The 21,751-nt window shown below is 38.7% G+C and overlaps 2 protein-coding genes and 1 long non-coding RNA gene across 10 annotated transcripts in view; 2 read left to right on the plus strand and 1 right to left on the minus strand.

Annotated features, from left to right (window-relative positions):
- LOC148133030 (uncharacterized) overlaps positions 1-9,283 on the plus strand; it is a 47,934-nt gene extending 38,651 nt beyond the window's left edge. Inside the window, exon 4 of the long non-coding RNA XR_015746063.1 lies at positions 8,121-9,283. This is a non-coding gene — a long non-coding RNA (uncharacterized LOC148133030). The remainder of the gene's footprint in view (positions 1-8,120) is intronic.
- Positions 1,486-17,225, minus strand: DNAJC18 (DnaJ heat shock protein family (Hsp40) member C18). The gene is made up of 8 exons (XM_026668579.2): positions 16,830-17,225; positions 13,576-13,762; positions 9,873-10,018; positions 7,968-8,153; positions 7,227-7,339; positions 5,796-5,905; positions 2,654-2,826; positions 1,486-2,180 (listed from the first exon to the last, which is right to left on the minus strand). Exons 1-8 carry the CDS (start codon positions 16,864-16,866, stop codon positions 2,041-2,043), a joined length of 1,092 nt encoding a protein of 363 aa, XP_026524364.2. The 5' UTR covers positions 16,867-17,225; the 3' UTR covers positions 1,486-2,040.
- A 39-nt stretch (positions 17,226-17,264) lies between these two features.
- ZC3H13 (zinc finger CCCH-type containing 13) overlaps positions 17,265-21,751 on the plus strand; it is a 48,725-nt gene continuing 44,238 nt past the window's right edge. For 2 of the 8 annotated variants that reach the window (XM_087947796.1, XM_087947815.1), the window contains exon 1: positions 17,265-17,398. The gene's annotated coding sequence lies outside the window, so the exon portion shown is untranslated. Of the gene's footprint in view, positions 17,399-17,728; positions 18,213-21,751 lie in introns of those variants that run through there. The other 6 variants (XM_087947820.1, XM_087947798.1, XM_087947807.1 and 3 more) reach the window with 6 other exon arrangements.

Raw genomic sequence — 21,751 nt, forward strand, 5'->3', positions numbered from 1 at the left:
CGTTTGTTTCACATGATCAAGATTTGAATGCTTGGCAACCAGGGGTGGGATCCGACAGGGTTAACTACCAGTTCGGTCATTTATGAGGTTTGGTGATTTACGATGTGCTTCCCTGCACGTTGCGCGGGCGCGCCTGTAAATCGTCATCAGCATGCTGCGAGCAGAGAAGCAGCCTTTCAAAAAGCCCTTTTTCCCTACTTTTTAAACTGCAGCTGTGCCTCGCTGTGGCAGCTGAAGTTGAAAAAAATCAGGAAATAAAGGTCAGGTAAGAGCCTGGGTGGGTGGGTGGGCATAAACTTCAGCAGACATAGAACCAGTTCTATGTCTGGTGCTCTTCAGAACTATCGGTTCTACAGAGGTGGACAGAATCGGTAGAAAGCCACCCCTGTTGGCAACTGGCTCATATTTATGACCGTTGCAGCATCCCGGAGTCATGTGATGCCCTTTTACGACCTTCTGACAAGCAAAGTCAATGGGGAAGCCAGATTCACTTAACAACCGTGTTACTAATTTAACCGCAGTGATTCACTTAACAAATGTCTCAAGAAAAGTCATAAAAGGGAAAAATTCATCTAACAAATGTCTCACTTAGCAACATAAATTTTGGGCTTGGTTGTTGTAAGTTGAGAACTTCCTGTATTGTATATTTTCTTTTGGTTGGGAATTATTTTTGACTCTGTTCATAAGTTTTACAAGAGGAACAAAAAGCAAACCCTACAGCTGCTATGCTATCACAGCCCAACAGATAAGGCTACCCATTAATATTGGTAGAATAAAGTTATGCCAAATGCTTCCTGCCAACAGACCCTAAAAAGACATGGATTTTATCTCTAGGCTTTGTAATCAGGCAATATTGAGAGAACAATAAGGCTTCAGCTGGAACCCTCTCCTGTAGTTCTAGTTATAACCATTTTGCTTATGTCGTAAGTGAAAAGATCTTTGCAAACGAATTTACCAACATTTGTGCACTGGATTTAAGCATGCCCCCTCCAAACAAAACATTCAACACACAGGATGCCAGCACTGTACTATGATAACATATTCCTTCGATGGCACCTCCACACACATTCAGTTTAGGGATCAGATGATATCTCAACTCACCTGGAAGGAACCAGCCTAAGTTGCATTGATAGCAAAGCTTAGGCTTGCAGAAATGTAACCTAGATCCCAATGCTCTATTACTTACATGGAAATAAGTTCCCTTGGCCTGCCTAGAACTTTCCTCTAGGCCAAAAGTTGGAACTTAGCTCACATTCTGACATCCGTGAGGACACCTGGTTTGGCTTCTCTCAGAATACATTTTTATAGCATGCTCTAGAGACCTAAGGCTGTTTTCTTTCTTTGCGTACAAGTCTCATTTTGCAACCGGAATACTAATCCATCCTCATCCATTGGCTAGAAAAGCGGTTAATGCTCCAGTTCCTGCTTTGTCTTGTCTCCCTGTTTTTTCATATTGTTTTTAGATGATGAATCTTCAGGCAGCACTTCAGCTTTTCCAAGTGCTTTATGTATTGCAACGTAACACAGTATATATCCTTAAGACACTGCTCTGTGAAGTTCTCTTGAAACTGAACTGCACGTGTTTTGTACAGCATATATGTCTGTGCATGAATCTATCCGCACTGCCTCTGTATGTATCTATATACACCTACATACATACATGAAAGACTAATGCCATCTTTTCCTCTTCTAACTATGATGTCTTGCAAGATAAAAGTTGACAAACCATAGGCTCAGTAAGCATGATGGCTATAACCCTGTAAAGTACCCAATTGGCACTTAAACAGCAGCAAAGTATCAACATGAAGACTATAACAAAATGAAGGCAAATGAAGAATCACTAACACTGAAATAACTCTTGAAACGAAATGTACTGTATACACTACAGTAAGGGCTGCCTTTATGTCTCAGTCCATATACAGTTTCCATGAACATAATGATTCCGTGTGTGGTTTGTATGGGATGCTTTTCTCTCGTTACGCCTTTCCTCTTCATTATAACAGAGAGTCTAATTCCTGCCAACAGAACAGCGTTGTTCTCTCACACCTCAGCCAATTGGTGACTCCTCTGAATCCCTATGAGGTTGGACAGCTTTTCACAGTTCTCAAGTTTTATGGATTCAGCTTTCTGTTTCAGTCGCTCATCTCGATATAGCTTGGCCAAATTAGATAACTCTGATTCTGAAAGATGAAATGTATATTTCAGTCATGTTTTTTGGGGGTGGGTGGGGAATAATAGTTCACATTTTATATACATTTCAAATCCTGACTCACATTGGCTTGGTCAAAATGAAAAGCTACTTACACACAGAAAGTTAGACGTGAATATAATTCTTAGATACAAACTGGCAGAACAGCATCCAGGAGTGCTGTAAAACTGAGTGATTAGAGAAATCTTTTGATACAGCTGGAGTATCAAAACCATAAACAAATATTTAGACAAATATTATATTAAGACAAACCCTTAACATCAAATACATAGATTTCATGTTGTCAGTAGGCAATGGCAAAGAGTGAATTATCTATTATTTTTGCTTTATATCACTACTAAACAATAGTTTTCTTGGCAGCAGAGCTGGCTATAGCTGATTCTTTCTGAGGTTTTTTTTAACCTAAATTTGAAAACAATGTAGGATGCTTGGAAAAGAACTTACTTTGTTGTTTTTCTTTCCTGCAACTAGTTTGGACGTAGTCGATATAATCTTTCTCAATATGTTTTTCAAGTTCTTCAAGTTCTTCTCCATGATAATTATTTTCAAAGTGTTTATCCACGTAATAAGGCACCTGCAGATTTTGTGTTTCTCTAACAACAGTGTGCCCTAGAGACCTGTAGTAGGAAATAAGGAAATAGATTAATGTCTTCATTGCAAACCCGAAATATCTTTTTTCCCCAATTAATACTTCTGTTTAACATTTCCTGCTCTCTGAAAGCGAGCAAGGGGAATCACTGACATGTCCCAGCAGAGGCAGAGGAGGGCTGATAATAACCAGGCCTGACACCCTGTCTTCCAAATGGCTCCAAACTCTTCTTTCAGGTTTATTTTAAAACAGCTGTGTCCTGTAAAGTGATCAGGAGCGCTACATCAAGCATCAAGTAGCCAGAAAGAAAAACCACCAACTCCTTAAAATAAACTGCAAGTTCCATCAAAAAAAAAAAAAGCAGCTCCAGTGGCCTAGAGGTGGAGCTCTGGCCTCACAATCAGGAGGCTGTGAGTCCAATCCTAGGTAGAGGCTAATAATTGGAATAGACTCTCCTGCTGAAGCAGGGGGTTGGACTAGACGACCTCCAAGGTCCCTTCCAACTCTGTTATTCCATGAAATTTCTATGAAAACATCTTTTTTAACCGGAAGAAGCTACTGTTTGTATTTACCTGATGCGACTTGAAGACAAAACAGGACTAGTTGACCTGCAGCTCCAACACCTCAGTGAAGGAGAACCTTTGACTCTGTTACCATAATAAAATGTATCGTTTTGTTCTAATCCATTTATATAATCCTATAAAGTTCGGAATCCTCCCCTTATGTCATGGCTTACACAACATAAAGGCTTTGAAATACTACCCACAAGAATTACAGATTTTTCAGTTTTCCAGTAATTAAATATCATAAGGTTTTTTTTAAAAAACTTCATTATCTCATTTCTGAAAGGTATAGGCATACAATCTAGAACATGTAAAGAAATTATGAGAAGATGCAACATTATGCCTTTGTAAGAGTACTAATATAATTTAGCACGCTAAATCTCTGTTATTTTATTTGTAATAACTTTCCTTTAAAAATTGTCTACCCTGGCTTTGTGCCTAATTCAGAAAGGCATACAATACTTTAAAATCCTACCATTGTAAAAATTACTAAAAATACCAGAAAACGGATTCTGCAAAGATTGGGGCAACTGCTTAGAAACAACCGGGCCAGGGCGAAGGTGCCGAAGGGATGCCCACCCAACCTTCTGGCAAGAGCCAGCGAGGAGGAGGAGGGGAGGCAGGCGCGAGGCGGGCGAGGCGAGCGCCACGCCAAGCAGCAACAGAAAAGGCGGGCGCTGCCTTTGCTACTTCTGCACGCCGCTGCTGCTTCTGCCCTGCGCCGCCGCCGCCACCGCCGCTTCTGCCCCCGCCGCCGCCCGCCGCTTCTGCCCCTGCCGCCGCTGCTTCTGCCCCTGCCGCCGCTGCCGCCGCTTCTGCCCCGCTGCCGCTGCTGCTTCTGCTGCACCAAGCCTCCCGGTCCTCGCCTTCCAGTCCTGCCGCATCCAGCCGGGCCATTTGCAGGAGGAGAGGTAGGTGCGAGGCGGGCGAGCTTTCTTTCCCCCCTCCCCCCACCCCACAAAATTTGGCAGGAAAATTAATAAAAATAAATAAAAATAATTTTTAATAAATAATTAATAATTAATAATAAAAATAATTTATAATTTATTATATAATTTTATAATATAATTATTTTATAATAATTTATTATATGTAAGGCCCAAACCAAATTTTCATCTTCTAATGTGGCCCAGGAAGGTGAAAGGTTGGACACCCCTGGCTTAGAAGATTCTAAAATTTGTCCCCATTAAGTCTGTTCTAAAGAAAATACAGGTAGTCCTTGATTTACGACCAGTTGCTTAACGACCATTCAAAGTTCCAAAAGACCTCCCTATGATTACTTACAACCCGGATTCAAAATTCTGACAACTATCTCACTCACTCACACACACACACACACACCAGCCATGATTGCATTTTGGATGCTCAGAAATTTGGCCCACATTTATACCTGTCTGCAGCATATGCTGCAGTCACATGACTGTAATTTTACAACATTGTTTGGCCAGAAACCAGTGTTTACTTCCAGGTTTCTGGCCAAAAAAAAAAAAAAAAAAGCCCATTACAGAAAACGGATTGGCTTATTGACTGCTACATTCAGTTAATGACCACTGTGAAAAAGATCCTAAAATTAGGCACCCAGTGATCCATTTAACAATTGGCATGATTTACAACTGTAACTCCAGGCAGAATTACACACAGGGAAGTAAGGATGCAGCACCATATGGAAGGAAGCATTCCTACAGGTGTCCTGGACCTGTATCATTTAAAAGATATTAATATCGTAGATAGTAAATGTCTGAATTCCAGCCTCTGTTTAGTCCATTTTTTATTTGCTTTAAATGTAACTGATAACAGCTAACCACATTTCATATGCAATGAAGCAACCTTCCATAAACCAGGGTCCTTGTGATATATTGAGATTACAACTCCCAAGATCCCTAAATTGCCATATAATCTTTGATAGTGTTTTTTTTAAAAAAAAACATTCTATTTAAAGTGGCTACTTACAAAGTAAGACTGGCTATTTTTTCCTGTTTAGTTTTTGTTTAAAATTGCCCGGTACAAAAACCACAAAAAACTATTTAATCATTTCCTCTCCATCCCTTGTCATTAAAATATTTAAGCTGAAAATGGATTTCTGTGAAGACATTGTGGAACTTAATGTGATGTATTCGGATAATAAAAGAAAAAAAAATACTCACACTTTTAATGAAAACAAAATTGCTTTCTATAGAGCAATGTTTATAGGTTTAATGTCCTATTCCTCAAATAATTTGCAGCACGGAAGTTACGGTCTCTCTTCAAAAATGCTTTTAACTTGGAATGTATAGCCTATAGGTATGCCTTTTCCAAGATAAGAAGCTTTTCAAATTAACTGCTATTTATATATAATGGCCTCTTTGAGCACCAAGATTAAACCTGCTGTTGGAAAGTTAGTGTCAAGAAGTACCTCTACTCTCCCAAGAGCAGAAAGAAACAGATCTAGACTTACGATTTAAAGAAGAGGCTGTAGGGTGGATTAGTAGCCATCAGCTGAGTTACTACTGATACAAGTATTATAATAAAGACTGGCAGTAACTGGATAAATGCTGAGTAGGTATTCTGAAAATGAAAACTGTGGTTAGTAAAGCATGTAAGAAGTATATGGTGAAAATGGAAACCAGAACCATCCCAGATAGGGCGCTACATTTTAATTTAGAACAAAAGTATTGGCAAAAACGTAACATAAACATTAATATTTAATCTTATGCCAAAAATCTCTTGTGGTTTTCAATTTTGGAAGGCTTGTTTTGTTTGTGGATGCAAGTAAATTGGATGGCTCCTGGTGGGGGTCAGTCTGGATTTCTAGTTTTTTGACAATGATAAATAGATAAAATGAAATAGTTATCTACAGAGTCATAAAGAGTTGAGCAGCATACAAGTTTTATTGTGGCTGGTCAACTAGATGTTTAGGCATTTGGCAGACAGGATTTGGCATTTTTGTCTGCCTGTCGAGTCCTTCCCAAGGACCAAGGATAGGCTATTTAAGAATATTAAATGTCAAACTGTTTCAAGTAAAGCCGCCTTTTGCAATTGATTGATGGTTATTTGGTCAATGCCAATGGTATTCAAGTGGTGCTCCAGATGTTTAGAATTGTATCCAAGGCACCTATTATTCCATTATTACCATTTTCTCTTTCTGCCTTGTACTTTTTAAATGTGTTCCAGAAACTTTGATAGAGGTTTGAAGTAGATTTGGTACTAGGCTTACAATTAGTTCCTGTTCTAGTTCCAGTTTTCTTTAGAAGAAAGAATAAAAACTGGAGATCTGAGAAGCAGAACCATTTAGAATTTAGTCTGATTAATTAATTCAACGGAAGGTACATTATCACTGCATGACAGAATTGATCAATGTGCTATGCAAAGGACAGCTTGTTATTTAGTCAGAATGTAACAAAGGAGAAGTTAGAAACTAAATATGCCCCATTTATAACAAAACAGCGAAGATTTTGTTAATCAGCTCAGAGAATTAAATTACTTCTCATGTTGTAAAAATAATTCAACAGATTTTGTCCTTTATGGTTCATTTCTTATCAGTGATATACTGTATTAACTGTATTAAACTTTGATTAATTCCTTCGTCCACCTACTAATTTTATATCTCTGAATCAATTTAAAAAAGGCCCTCCAAAGGAAACATGCAGTTCAGTGGAATTTGTAGTCACATTTATATAAGGCTATAAATCTGCAAATGCTTTCAAAATCTTTCTTAAAAAGGCAAGTTACAATTAAGATCCTTCTAAGATTCATAAATATCACTTCACTTTAAGATAGTTCCAATATTTACTACTTCAAAAAAAATCCCCAAGCTCCCTTTTCTCTGGATAGGCAATAAATCAGCACTGTTTATGTATGATTATAATGTCTTCCCTTCTCCATGTACCTGTGGTCTAATTTCTTCTTCCTGTTCATCCTGGTCCCATGTCCTTTCATGTCTGTTCCGCTGTGGATAACATGGGGGCTCCATTGAAGAATTGGAAAACATATGTATATTTCCTGTTGAAATAGCAGTAGAACAAAGGTGCCATTTTTATCCCGTATTGCTTGTGTCGTAAGAAATTAAGATTTCATTTTATTTTTAAATTGCTAATTTCAAACATGCATTTTTAAAATAAATACAAGAGCTCTTTCAGTCCATCAAAAAAAAGAGAACTTCCTATGCTGTTTTCATTGTCCTGAATGGACTTTCAAGGAGCTGCATGTTTTAGTACTGGGAACATCTAATGAGAATTTTACATGTGGAACTTAGGATCAAATATTCATCTGTCGTCTTGGCCTTACTAAGGTAAAAAAGGAAGGCAATGCTATTGTAGAAAACTTACTGTAGTATTAAGAGTAGGAACAGCCTAAAGAATTGAGAAAAACTATTTTATATTTCCTTTCCTACAGATCTATAGTGCAATGTCATGGTCTAGTTGAAATAGTTGAGTAGACATATACACAGCACTTTGTAAGAAAATATAGCAAATTGGTTTCTGAAGTTCTTTGGAAACTTTGGAAACCGCATCTGGAGCTTCATCAGCAATTAAAGGCCCCATGAAGCAGGGGACAGAGGCTTGTACAGATGACTGAACAGTGCCTTTCATTGTACTTTAAAGCATGGCTTTAAAAAACAACAACATACCTGTTGGAAAATTCCCTCCAAAAAACATATTAAATATTTCCTCCGGTGTTATATCTGCTTCAAATTCTCTGTAATAGTTATAGTGGTTGGGCACGTTGGTATAAAAAGTATCTTCCTTTTCTCCAAACTTATCATACTGTAATCTCTTTTCAGGGTTGCTCAGAACGGCAAAAGCTGTGCCTATTGCTGTAGAGTGGAAGAGAAAAATAAAGAAAACCAATCAAAAAAAGAAATCAAGTCTGATGAAATACATAGCCATATTATAGAAGTAACTCCAACAAAACATCTTTTTTGTTCCACATCCAGCAGAAATGTCTAATGTTTGTATTCTATTATTTGAATATTGGGAAATTGTAATGGTAGAAGAAATAACATGGAAGAACAGGGGAAAGATAACCAAATCAACGATGAAAGAAATCTGAGTCTTGGACAGAAATGTAATTTAAGGAAGTGTCTTAGATATGACCCTTTCTAGTTCTCATAAACATTTTACTCTAGCATGACATGAACTCCTCTATAGGCAAGGCCTATTGTTATTAATACCCAACTATTATTTCCAGTCTGATGTTAGAAAATAAGAATGTAAAGGAGTATGGAAGGATGCCAAAAAATCAGTAAGAACGGACATACTAAAATGAATGAGAGATGATGGATAGAAACAGAATACCCACCAATATAAGATATGTGCTATCAAGATTTAGAATAGAGGTAGGAATTAGAAACAGGGAAATATTGTTATGTATATTCCTATATAATGTTTTAAAATTAATATATAGAGGGAAGGATCAGAAGCTAAAAGATGATTATATTACTTTTAAATAATATTAAGGTTATCATGGCTATTAGCATTGAGTAATAAAATATTGAATAACTAAATGATGAGGGATTATACACAAGGTGGAGCAAATATTACAATGTTAACAACTTTAATTGCATATTTATAATGTTATGCTGATGATATGAGTATGACTAATGTAATTAATACAATTGAAATGGATAAGAGATGAAGGATAGAAATAGAATAACTACTAACATAAGATTGGTGTTATCAAGATACGAAATAGAGGTAGAAATCAGAAAGGGGGAAATACGACTGAATATCATTATATAACATGTCAAAATCAGTAGGTAGATGAAAGGAAAGAAGTTGAAAGATGATTGTATTATGTACAATGTTATTAGAATGATGTGAGTATGATTAATGTAGGGTCATCAAAATTGTCAATTTTATTATTATTATTTGATATCAAAATTAATACCCAGAAGCCACATTGTTCATGGTATGTATGTATGTATGTATGTATGTATCTTAATACAAAATGAAAATAGGAAATTAACTCTTTCTGAAAATTGGTTTTTAGCACAATAATGAACAAACACAATTGGAATTAGACCAGAGGCTTTACAAGCCAACTTGCATTTAAAAAACTTCATCTCTCATACTGGAATGACTTTTAAATGAGACAGATTGCATTCATTTCACATCCTTCCTGGTGGTAACTATTATTGTACTTGATACACATTCTCCTTGGAATGAGATCCCAATACAGTGCTTGCTTTTACTGTTCCCTTAATTATGCATGGTCTGCACAGCCATCTTTAGCGTCCAATGGCAACACAAATATGGAATTTCAAATCACATGTTCTAGATTAGGATTCAAAGTTAATCTGACAAGTTATATCAATCACTGCCGTCAAATGCTTACAAAGAAATACATATGAGGAATATGCAAGTAACACCTAAAGAGGTGGCGACGTTAGAATCTTTCTTAGTGTTTCAGTTAGAATTATGCAATGCTACAATTGTATGTAGGAACATGTTCTAAAAATCCCTTCCTGTTAGCCAACACAGCATTGGAAGATCTTCAAATTTTGCTATGGTCCCTTTCAAGTTGTTCCATCTACCTTTGAATGCATCCGTTGCTCCTGGAGCACAATTCTTGTCAGGATGAAATTTAAGGGCAAGTTTCCGGTAAGCTTTCTTTAGTTCTTCATCTTTCGCATCTCTTTCTACGCCTAGAATTTCATAGTAATTCTTACTCTCCTTTATTCTGCAAAATAAGCACAATTCTTTAATTTTGTAACTTTTCCCCAAATACAACTTACAGATTTTTTTTTGAACAAATTTTATTAATTTTTAAAGACATACAAAACATAAAACATAAAAACATAAAACCTCTTTTCTGAAAGTTATTTGTAAATTTTAAACAAATAAAACATTTTATACATCATTAACACATTTCCTTATAAACACATAAATATCCTTTCAAATTCCTCATTATTTCTCCCTATACTTTTATTCAATTATATTTCTTTTCTATATTTATCTATTTTATATGTTTTTATTCACTATACTTATTTTCCCTTTCTGGCTTGCTTTATTCTCTTCTATCTTTTATTCTCCATTGTCCTTTTCTAACATTCCTCCAAGGTTTTATTAGCTCAATCAATCATAAACACACAAAAACACAAAACATAGAAACATAAAAAACCCTCTTTTCTGAAAGTTGCTTAGTCCCGGGTTAAAACTCTTCGTACAGACACAAATTCAAGTTCATATTCATTTTATATACCATTCCATCTTATTAGCATTTTCAATTTTCTATATAGCTTCTCCTCTCTTTTAAATTTTCTTAATTTTATTTAATTTATCTCATCTCAATTCAAATCATAATATTTATTATTCTTTGTCTGTTCTATTTCCAGCTATCCATTTATCTTTCTTCTTTGAAGAAAACTTCTCCTGTACACTAATTGGAGTATGACGCCTTTATCTCTTTCCCCTACATTTATAATACTTAATATAGAATACATAGCTTACATTGGGATTCTGTTTGGTACATTCTAAAATTATACAATATTATCAATACCAATACAAATCTATTCATTAATATTAATATTCATTTATATCTTAAACACTTAGCACATTACTTTTCAATTAAATCGCATACTTTTATGGGAGCACCTACTTTCCATAGTTATTCCCCCCCCACATCACATATTTTAAATCATTATTTCATTAGGATCTTCCCCTTCTCCTACTCCAAATTTCTCATTTCACAAAAAATTTCACTAGGGTAACATAGTCTAATCATTAATATTAACAATCATTTATATTTTAAACATTTTACCCATTTCAATTAAATATCATGCCTTTATGGGAACACTTATGCTTTCCATAATTATTCCCCCACCCCACATCACATATCTTAAATCATTGTTTCATTAAAGTGTTCCCCTTTTCTTAACAAAAATTTCACTAAATTATACTAAATATTTTATCACATTTTAAATTGCATATTGTTTCCAATTTTCTATGATTATTTCTAAGTACAAATGTAAAAATACAATCTTGTGTACCTTTCCAGAATCCCTTTTTCAATAAGTTTTACCCATTATCTCTAAAAAACTTTTGTTTCTTTGCATCTTGCTCCCCACCATTGAGGCTTCTCATCCCTTCCTTTCTCCCTTGCTTATTCTTCTCCTTGTCCTCTTTACCCCCTTGTCTCTCCACCTCCCTTTTATTCTGCTTTCCTCCTTTCTGTTGTTTTCTAGCATAGTATCCCCTTTTCACCTTATTCTTCTCTTTTTTGGTTATTTTTCCAAGTCTTAAAGTCTTCTTTTCCTTTTTCTCTTTCTCCTTTCCTTCCCCAACCAAAGTCACTTGTTCATCAAAAATGGCTTCTTCTTTGTCCCAGTCATCCTGTTGCGCATTCAGCTTTACATAAGTACAAACCGCCATTTCTAAAAATTGAAAAAGAGTGCCAAGAGAATCCTTCCCTTCTTGCTTTTCTTTTTCATATTTTTGGTATACAAGTTTCAATCCATCCACAAGTGATGCCATTGTAGAGAGAAAAAGTTTTTCCAAACAACCACCCAAGTGCTTTTAATCAGAGATAATTCTCAGAAGTTCCAAAATCACCAAACAATCCAAACAAGCTGTTTCTTTTAAATACTTTCTCCTTCTTCACTTTCTCTTTCTGGGGTTAAAGTTTAGTCACAAAGTTCCATTTAAAATATATCTTTTAGAAGTCTTATTAATGTTTAATAATTCTTTAGAGTTCTAGGCAATCTTCTCCTTATTTTCAAGTTCTGCTCCAATTTTTTTTTCCTCTCCCTTCCCACTCACAGCAAAGAAGATTCTCTTTTTTTTTTTTTAAATGTTCAGAAATCCTTATCCCTTCAGCATTTAATTACCTCCAATGCAGGTTTTCCGATTTCTCTTATGGTTCCATCCGCTGTCACGTTAGGAAGGAGAGTAAAAAGAAAAAACAAAACTTTCCCTTTTAGAGTTCCATTCGCCGCTTGTAACTCTCTCTGGAAACAATGTATTTTTAGCAACTTTCAAAATTCCAGGGTACTTTCACTTGCTTTGTCCCGGTCAAAAACAACTCTCACAGCTCTTCCAACTTTCTTCCTCCTGCACAATCTTGTCCGGCTGCAGGTTTCTTCGTGGCGGCCATTGCTGACCGCCACTCCTCCGCCTTGGGAAAAGGGGCTTTTGCCGGCTGGGGAGGGGGTCTGCGACACCCCCAAGCCCCTATCCGGATCCCCCGTCTTCAGCTGCCTCTACGGGGCAGCTATATCCCCCAAATCCAAGCGGATCGGGGGAACCTTGGCAGCGAGCGCAGCAGGGATCGCGCAGTATCGCGAATCCCTGCCGCCGCCGAAGCCTTGCGAATCGGAAGTCTCAACTTACAGATTCTTCTTATTAATACTGAAGCATACCTTCCAATCCAGCAAGGTGCTTTTCTAATGTTGTTAAACTTTGCAGATTTGCTTCACTGATAGAAAGGGTTTCAGCTGCTCTTGGCCATAGAGTGCAGTTCAAGTTAAAGTTACATTTTGAGAATTTAAAAAGTGAGCACCCACAATGAGAAGCAAGATGGGGTTTCAAAAGATGAAACCTGTGTTGCACTATTGTAATGCCAGGTCCATTGCTTTTGTACATGCATTGTCACACATGTAATGGGCAGAGTTTGGGTCACAACACTGCTTTCATAATTCTGACAAAAGCCTCTGATCCTACAGAAGTTTGAGTGAGAACGCTTGTCCTATGCTTCTTGGATCGTCTAGCAACTTTTGGCATAATTAAGCAAGCTATATTTCTGCATTTACTGAGCCAATTGTAATCTCACATTCAGAACAGGGCAACTACTATTCTACTGAGACTTCTTCTAAATATGTGAGATCTTTTTAGTATTTCATGGTATCCCCATGTTATTCAAAACTGGCATAGCTGCTGTACAATATATAAGATATGGATGGCCCCATTCCAAATGAAACAGAGGATTTCATTTCTTTGGTAAGCCATTATCTGAAGTCAGTAATGCATTATTTAATTGAAATTCTGTGTCCACAAAAATAACATGCCCAGAGTGAACAGAACTTCCCAAATCAGGAGCTCTCCAAATGTCTTGCTCCATAATTTTCATAATTCCCAGATTTATTTAATTGAACAATGCCTAGATAATAGGACACACAGCTCAACCTATTTGGTGGGCACCAGATTGGAAAATATAGAGATTAATTTTATAAATTTATTATTTAAACGGGCTGCAGGTCTAATAAGTATGAATATATTCTAGTTAGGCAAGTTCCTATTTACCTTTGAACTCCAAGTAACTGTTCCTTGGTGTATGTCATGCTGCCTTCTCCAAATGTTGACTGGCTTCTTCCACTGTCACACATACGGTCCTTTTTCATTCTCATGCAGTCACTACAGCCACAGCAATCAAAATTGTTTCTTACTTCCTCCAATGGACATGGATTTCTTCTCAGCTCATCAATTAATGCTGAAACAATGACAACCTTCTTATGTATGTATATTTACCAAAGTGGATCACAAATGACATGCTTCAAAATACCCATGCACAAATATAAATATAAAACATACATACATACATACATACATACATTCCCTGAACAAAGCTGAATACCATACATACATACATACATATACATACATACATACATACATATATGGTATTCAGCTTTGTTCGGGTATTTTCCCATGTCATTATAGTTGTGCTTTTAAAGTTGTAGCAACGCTTCGGCAGAATCTCATCTGCCATCATCAGGCTTCTGTATTGTGTTCGTCTGACAGACATAATGGAGACCTAGAAGATGAACAGACCTATGGAACAGCTGTCCTGCCCTACATAAGAGGTACTAGAGACAAAATCAGTAAGATACTACACAGGCATCACATCAAGACTGCCTTCAAAACAAACAGAAAAATAGCAGCCATCCTTAGAAACCCCAAAGATAAAATTGACGTGGAAAACCAAGGCATATATGAAGTCCCCTGTGCATCATGCCCTGCCACATACATTGGACAGACCAATAGTAGAATAAGTACCCGCCTGGATGAACACAAAAATGCAGTAAAAAAGCTGGAACACACTTCCTCACTGGTCCAACACATGAAAGCCACAGGTCATAGCATCAACTTCAATGGCACCAAAACCCTAGCCACTATAGAAAACCCCAGCCACAGAATTATCAGAGAAGCCATAGAGATTGAAAAAAGACCTGAAAGCATGAATAGAAGAGATGATTCCACCAGACTGTCAATTATTTGGAAACCTGCACTCACAAACAAAAAAATCTCCACACCACAAGCCAGCCAAACACCTGGGCACAAACAGATCCCCCCTGATACCTCCAGCTCAAACACACCCCAACCAGGCACCCAGATGAAACCTAGCTTCCTAACAAATGATAGCCGTCCATTTACTCGGAGCCAAGCTGCACTAAAAGCCTCCAATACAGGAACACAATGTTGCCAGCCAACCAAGACAAAAAAAGCCACATAACAGACAGAAGATATTAGAAACACTAATCAAGCAGAACACAGCAAACTCCAAGACCAATAAACACAGACCAAGACTCCCAACCAATCAGGATGAAGAAAAAAACATTCTGGCACAGCAGTAGGCTAGCCCCAAGTTTAAAACTGAAACAACTGTAAAAGTCTGACTCACAGACGAACACAATACAGAAGCCTGATGATAGCAGATGAGATTCTGCCGAAACGTTGCTACAGCTTTAAAAGCACAACTATAATGACGTGGGAAAATACCCGAACAAAGCTGAATGCCATACATGTAAGTACCCGCGAAAACTTAAGAAAACATACATACATACATACATACATACATACATATATATATATATATATAATTTGTTTTCGTAGATTTTCACGGATACAGGTATAATTTGTTTCTAGATTTTCACGTGTGTTCGGGTCTTTACTTTTAATCTTACACGGGAAAAGACCCAGACACACCTAGACCTATATTCTATTTTATTGTGAGCCATTAACTTATAAAATACATACAAAAATACATATCAAAACTGGAAGTCCCTTAAAATCATGATACACCCACCTCTCCACATCTCGTTTTGCTTAAATTCTAAAACTTTGCAATTGATTCTTTTTTCAGGAGAGCTAATTTCAAAGAATATTAAAAATATATATTTTGAAACGATAATAAGCAAGGACAGTAATTCAGCAGTTCCCAAGAAACCAGCACCTAAGGTTTGGATCTTTGGAAACAGTTCACACAGGTCTCTCAGTATGAATTCTGTTGGAAACGTACGTTCTTCCTCTGGTTCAGAAAGACAACTTATTATAGCAAATTTCAATTCATTTCTAACATGTGGTCCAACAGCAATGCCGGCCACTGAAGATTTTCATTAGTAATGTGGATTAAAAAAACTCATACAACCCTATTTTTTATGGTATATTTCTAGCCGCCCTGCATGTACACCCAGTGTACTACATTATATGAAAGTTTTTCCTTAAAGTTCTATGTAGTTGCATAAATTGCAATTCCTTGGCTATATGCCCTTGCCCAAACTCGCAATAGGTTAAACATCCCCCCAAAATTCAAAACTTTGCTTCCTCTTGTCCCTTCCATTATTCTTTTGCATCCTACAATCTATCCGTGGCTCCTCAGAACTAAAGCTAACTTCCATTCTCAACTCTCATCCAAGCAACATATCTTCCTGTTTTTACCCAGCTGTATTATCCTGCTGCTCTCCAATCCTCTGTTGCCTGAGACATATCAAAGCGCAGCTATGTTTATCTGCTGCAAGAAAAAATGCTTTTCAAAGGCGATTGATTTTGAAACAGCAGCACAAACCGCCGCAATCCACATGCGTGAATGATTGTCCTTCATTGGTAAACACCCCCCCCCAACTAAGAACAATTGAACATACTGTGCAGGCAAAAGGAAGACATTTATATCTTTCTATGCAAACTCACAAACTTTGCAAGCTCAATTTTTTTATACACCCTTTATCTGTCAACAGAAGCATCACTTTCCTAAAGTGCTCTCCTTTTCTAAATATTTTCCTAAGCGCCTGTAGGCCAGACAAGGAATAATGGATGGAAACTGAACAAGGATAGGTTCAACCTGGAAATAAGGAGAAACTTTCTGACAGTGAGAACAATCAACCAATGGAACAGAAGTTGCCCTCGGAAGTTGTGGGAGCGCCATCACTGGAGGCTTTCAAGAAGAGATTGGACTGCCATTTGTCAGAAATGATGTAGGGTCTCCCGCTGGGGTGGGGGGTTGGACTAGATGACCTACAAGATCCCTTCCAACTCTGATTATCTGTTATCTGTTTTCCTTTCTTCCCACTTGCATTTCTCATTTGAAAAGTGTCCCCGTATCCATCCCTCTGATTAAAAAGCTGGAGCCACAATATGGGATTTGGTCCGTCTGTGATGTCCCACAAGCTCTCTTCTCTGGGTAACCTGAGCTCTTAATAAGATTTAAACCCCCTAATCCGGCTGTTTCCCCCACCTCCCCCCCAGGGCTGTGGCCCGCGTCATCGGCGCGGGAGCCTTACCTTCGGCCCAGCGATCCCCAGGGCTCAGTCCTGCCATTTTCCCATCTGGTGGGAAGGAAGAACCCACCAAGCAAGCCGGGAGGGTCACGTGAACGGGAGCACACTGCAGCCTGGATAATGTAGTCCTGGCCTGTTCGGTAGTTCCCCCCCCACACACACACACCTCCAGCCAAGGCCCAGCGCTTTTGGCGGGAAAAGGAGCGGTTGCCGCGCGAGCTTCAAGGGGACGGCGGAGGGTTCGGGGCGCTTCGCGTGTATAAGTCGCGAGCGCGCGGTCTCTTCCGAAAGCCGAGCCGTGATTTTTTCACTCCGGAGTTTCTAGAAATCAAACCACTCGGGGCTTTTTACCAGTGAGATAAGAGAGCTAGAGCGGCACTCCCCCCCTTTTTTTTTGGCGCCCATAGAGCGGAATCGTGAAGAGAGCCTTTTGCTTCCACATCCGAAGGGAGAAGGGAAAATATAAGAATGCTATCATTCGTGGGTCAGTTCCGCCGCTCGGAGGGAGCGCTCCTTTTCTCTTGCTGCGGTTAATGCACGCAGAACCATGAGGGCTTTTTATATCCCACAAGGTAGATAAAAGGATTCAGATCTGGCGACGGTTTTCAATGGCCGCGGCCGCGAAGGCGGTCAGGTCTGGGGTCACCTATATGGCGAAAGTCCTCCGGGAGATTTTTAGTACTAAAGAAAAACCCGGAGGAGATGAAATTCGGCCAACTGCTAGGCCAGAAGCACCCGCCATGACGTACTTTCAAACGCCTTTACGTTTGGCATTGACGTTTTACTTGAGGGGGTCCCTGGCGCTCTCTGAGCTGGCTTGTTTCCTTGCAGACGTTTCATTACCCCAAACTAAGTAACGTCAAACTAGGAGGTTACCTAGTTTGGGTAACGTAACGTCCGCAAGAAAACAAGCCAACGGAGAGACCGCCAAGGACCCCACATTTCAACCCCGAGCTACAAATATTCTCCTTTATTGATTGACATTTGCGTCAAAAGCCTGCGCCGCGGCTTCCGGCGTTTCGCCTTGCGCCGGAAGTGATAGAAAACAAAAGTGCGGGGGGGGCGTTGTGTGGAGAAGAGGAGGTTGGTCGCGCAGACGCAATCGGGGCGATTTGGGCCGGCTCTTTTCCCTCCCCCTCTCCCCCCCCGCCCCTCCGGTTGGCCTCCGCGGCGAACAGGATCAGCGGGCGGCCGCCGTCGGGTGGTCTCCTCCCTCGGAGCGAGCCGCGCTCCTCTTTTTCCTCCCCGTGTGGCTCGACTTTTAGGCCCGGGAGGACGGAATCCCCCCTCGCCCTCTCCCCCCCTCTCCGCCCAGGGCGGCGGCGGCGGCGGAAGCGACGGCGGGACCGACGGCGGGGAGGACCAGGCCGGGTGCGCAGAGAGCAGGTGAGTCACGGCGCCCCGGAGGAGGAGAAGAGCGCGGCGCGGCTCCGAGAAGGCGAAGCTTCGCTCCGCGCCTCAGGAAAGTCCACACATAAAGACACACCCGCCGTGACTAGGGGCGGGGCGGGGGGGGGGAGAAAGGGAAGAATAAACCCCCCCGTGATTAATTCTGCGTGACATTAGTGTGTAGAGAGAGACGTTGACGGACGAAGAGGGTAGAAAACGTGTGGCTTATATTCCCTTACAAATGGATGGAGGGAGGATGTTTGTCCAGATGTCGGGGGTGAACTCCCAAGCAGCCTTAAAAGCAGCAGCGGGAGGAGAGTTGCACTCCAACATCTGGAGTCCCATGTTGCTGAGCTACTCCGTAGCATCTTATGTTTCCTGCTAAACGTCTCTCACCCTCCGCTTCGCTAGGAGTGGAAATGAGTTTTGTAATGATTATTGTACAGGTATGTTTGAAAGTTGCAGATTATGAGGGCATCTGGGTAAGCAGAGGACAAAGGCCTGGGAATGGGCCCCTGTGAGGATGGGAGGAGGGTTTTAGTTTTGCAGTGACCCTCACTGGATTATCTGTGAACAGGTGCTGCAGCTTTGCTGCTCCCCCCCTTTCCTGTGATAAACCCCTTTACAATAGGGGTGTCAAACTCGGCGGTGTCACGTGATGTATCGGGACTTTCCTCCCCCCTTTGCTAAACTGGATGGGGGTGGGGCCAGCACATGACGCATCCGGCCAGCGGGCCGCAAGTTTGACACCCCACCTTTACAAAGTGCTCTGTCCTAAATCTCATGGTCCCTGTTCAGGTAAGGCATTGTCAGATGGTCTGGATAATATTGCTTTTGATTTTGTATCCACTGGGTGCAGTGAAAGGCGGAATACAAATTTGGGCCAGAATACTTTGGATCTGGCAGCCTTTTTAGTTACAGCTGTTTTTCACTATGTTTCTGTATACAGGTAGTCCTCAACTTACAGCAGTTCATTTAGTGACCATTTGAAGTTACAGTGACACTAAAAAAATGACTTATGACCAGGGGTGGGATACGAAAGAGTTAACTGCTGGTTCGGGATTTACGAGCTTCCCTGCCCCAAGAAGCCGCCTTTGAAACAGCCCTCTTTTCTTGTCTTTTTAACTGCAGCTGTGCCTCGTTTGGCAGCTGAAGTTGAAAAATCAGGAAATAAAGATCAGGTAAGAGCCGGGTGCGCAGGTGGGCAAAAACATCAGCAGCATAGAACTGGTTCTATGTCTGCTGCTCTTCAGAGCTACTGGTTCTACAGAGGTGGACAGGACCGGTAGAAACCCACCCCTGCTTATGACCATTTTTCACACTTGTGACCATAGCATCCCAGGGGTCATGTGATTTATATTCGGATGCTCGACAACTGACTCATATTTATGACAGTGGCGGTGTTCAGGAGTCATTTTGTGACTTTCTGACAAGCAAAATCAGTGGAGAGCCTAGATTCATTTAACAATCGCGTTACTAATTTAACAACTGCAGTGATTCACTTAACAAATGTGGCAAAAAAAGTCATAAAATGGGACAAGTTCTCTTAACAAATCTTTCACTTAGCAACATAAGTTCTCTTAACAAATTTTTCACCTAACAACATACATTTTGGGCTCACTTGTAGTCATAAGTTGAGGACTACCTGTAATTGTTTTAAAAATATGAGAGCTACATTAGGTTAATGATCAGATCCATTGTTCGCATTTGTCAGGTTGGCAAGCATGATTGGGGAGTTGAGAATTAGCTATAAAGAAGATAGCTTTTAAAAATTATTTTCATATATTTAATGTACAACACTTGGTGTAAATTTGTTACAAAGGAGATAAGATCACTAAAAAGCTTGCACTAGCTTACTGAATTTGGAAGGGAGAGCAGCTGATTTTAGTGGGAGATATTTCTCAGTTTCAGTGTTCTGGAAAGTGATGTCATTGTACTGTTTTTCATTCTACTTGCCATCATTTCTTCTTGCTTATACAGTTGTGATGTTCCTATTTTAGAAAGACGGGGGAATCTGGCACATTTTAATGTTTATGCAGAAAATGAAAAATTGTTCACTTTTATTAGAGCCATTTATATAGGTCTGACTTGGAAGAACATTTCTACAAATTGCAAAAAATTGTAGGGTTATAGATTCTTGCACATGTAAGTTTTACTTCACTAAATGAGACTTTCTTTCAAATATTTGCATGGATTGCAGCTTAAACCGGTTGACCATATTCATCAACTATACAGTGTAGGCTTGCTTTTAACCTATTGGTATGTGTTTTTGCTGCTGATTTTCCTCTACTTTGTGCCACTTTCTCTACAAGGTCAGTTATGTTTTAGCCTACTGATTTTTGTTTTTAAGTTTGCGATTTGTTTTGAAAAAAGTGTTTTGGATTTGTATTATACTTATTACAATAATTAGATACAATTATTGTATTATTACAAAAAGTGTTTTGCAATAATGTCAGATTTCAATTCTTTGTTCCAGTATTTAAGTTGGAATAATAATAAAGCTTTTATTATTGAATATGTTAAACAGACATTCACTATCTATAGAATATTACAGTGAAAAGCATTTAGTCTGTGTTCGTGTCTGCTTCATTGCTATGAATGAAGTGCCGATTGTCAAGTTTAACTTTAAATATATAGGTTGACCTGATGATGTAGTTTAACTGTTGAAACACATGGAGATTGTCGCATTTATGCCACCTATGAGATGAAACTCCTCAATAGGAAATTGAAGAATACTGATTTTTGAACAGAGTTTCTAGGAATTCTGAAGATTCCTAAAATATAAACGTTAGTACACTTTGCCTGAAATACAACTATTTACCATAGTTCATGTTTCAATAGTATTGTATGTAGGTTGAGAATATTTAGTAGTATTCTTTGCTACTGAAAAGGTTATTTTAAAATTAGTACAATTTACCGTTGATAGTATGAAAATGCATCCTTCAGTACAGTTGTAGTTTTCAGTTTCGAGCATACAATATAAGAGTGACAGTGACTGTTGTTGGAAGTGAGAAAATATGAGTATCTGAATTCTTAAAAATTAGATAATGATGCTGATATGTATTTAGTTATAGCCATAGTATAGGCTTAATTTTGTTTAACTGTCATAGTGTGCATTATTTTTGGAATAGTATGTTTAAGAAAGCTGATGAATTTGATGATTATTTTTTTTAAAAAAATGATATTCCTGAAAAACTAGTTATCAATTTATTGGATTGTAATTCTAGCAAATGAGCAAGTACAGTAAGTTGAACTTTCTCATGTTCTTTGTTTATATTAAATTCAAGTTTGGACCCAGATATTTTAAAAATATAGTTTGGTTTAATTTAAAAAGGCACCGTAATTTAGATTTAGTAAAATTATATTTATAAAGGTATTGAACAGGGTATTCATTATCCCCTGTTTTCAATTTAATTACAGAAACAGTAGTCACCCTAATAGTAAACAATTAGTTGTGATTGTAAGCTTCCCGGAGTTACCTTATTTATTTATAAATAAAGGAATAAATAAATGCATTCAGGAAAGTTGTTTATTAA

Source organism: Notechis scutatus, chromosome 1 (genome assembly GCF_049901735.1).
Source record: "Notechis scutatus isolate UNSWTSFEM ecotype Mainland chromosome 1, rNotScu1.2, whole genome shotgun sequence".
Taxonomy (NCBI): domain Eukaryota; kingdom Metazoa; phylum Chordata; class Lepidosauria; order Squamata; family Elapidae; genus Notechis; species Notechis scutatus.

Coding starts and splice junctions, on each gene's coding strand:
- DNAJC18 (XM_026668579.2), bottom strand. CDS start 16,866: ATGGCAGGACTGAGCCCTGGGGATCGCTGGGCCGAAG. Junction 13,763..16,829: donor TGGGGATCGCTGGGCCGAAG/GTAAGGCTCCCG, acceptor TCATTGTTTCAG/CATTAATTGATGAGCTGAGA. Junction 8,154..9,872: donor AGCAACGGATGCATTCAAAG/GTAGATGGAACA, acceptor TCCACTCTACAG/CAATAGGCACAGCTTTTGCC.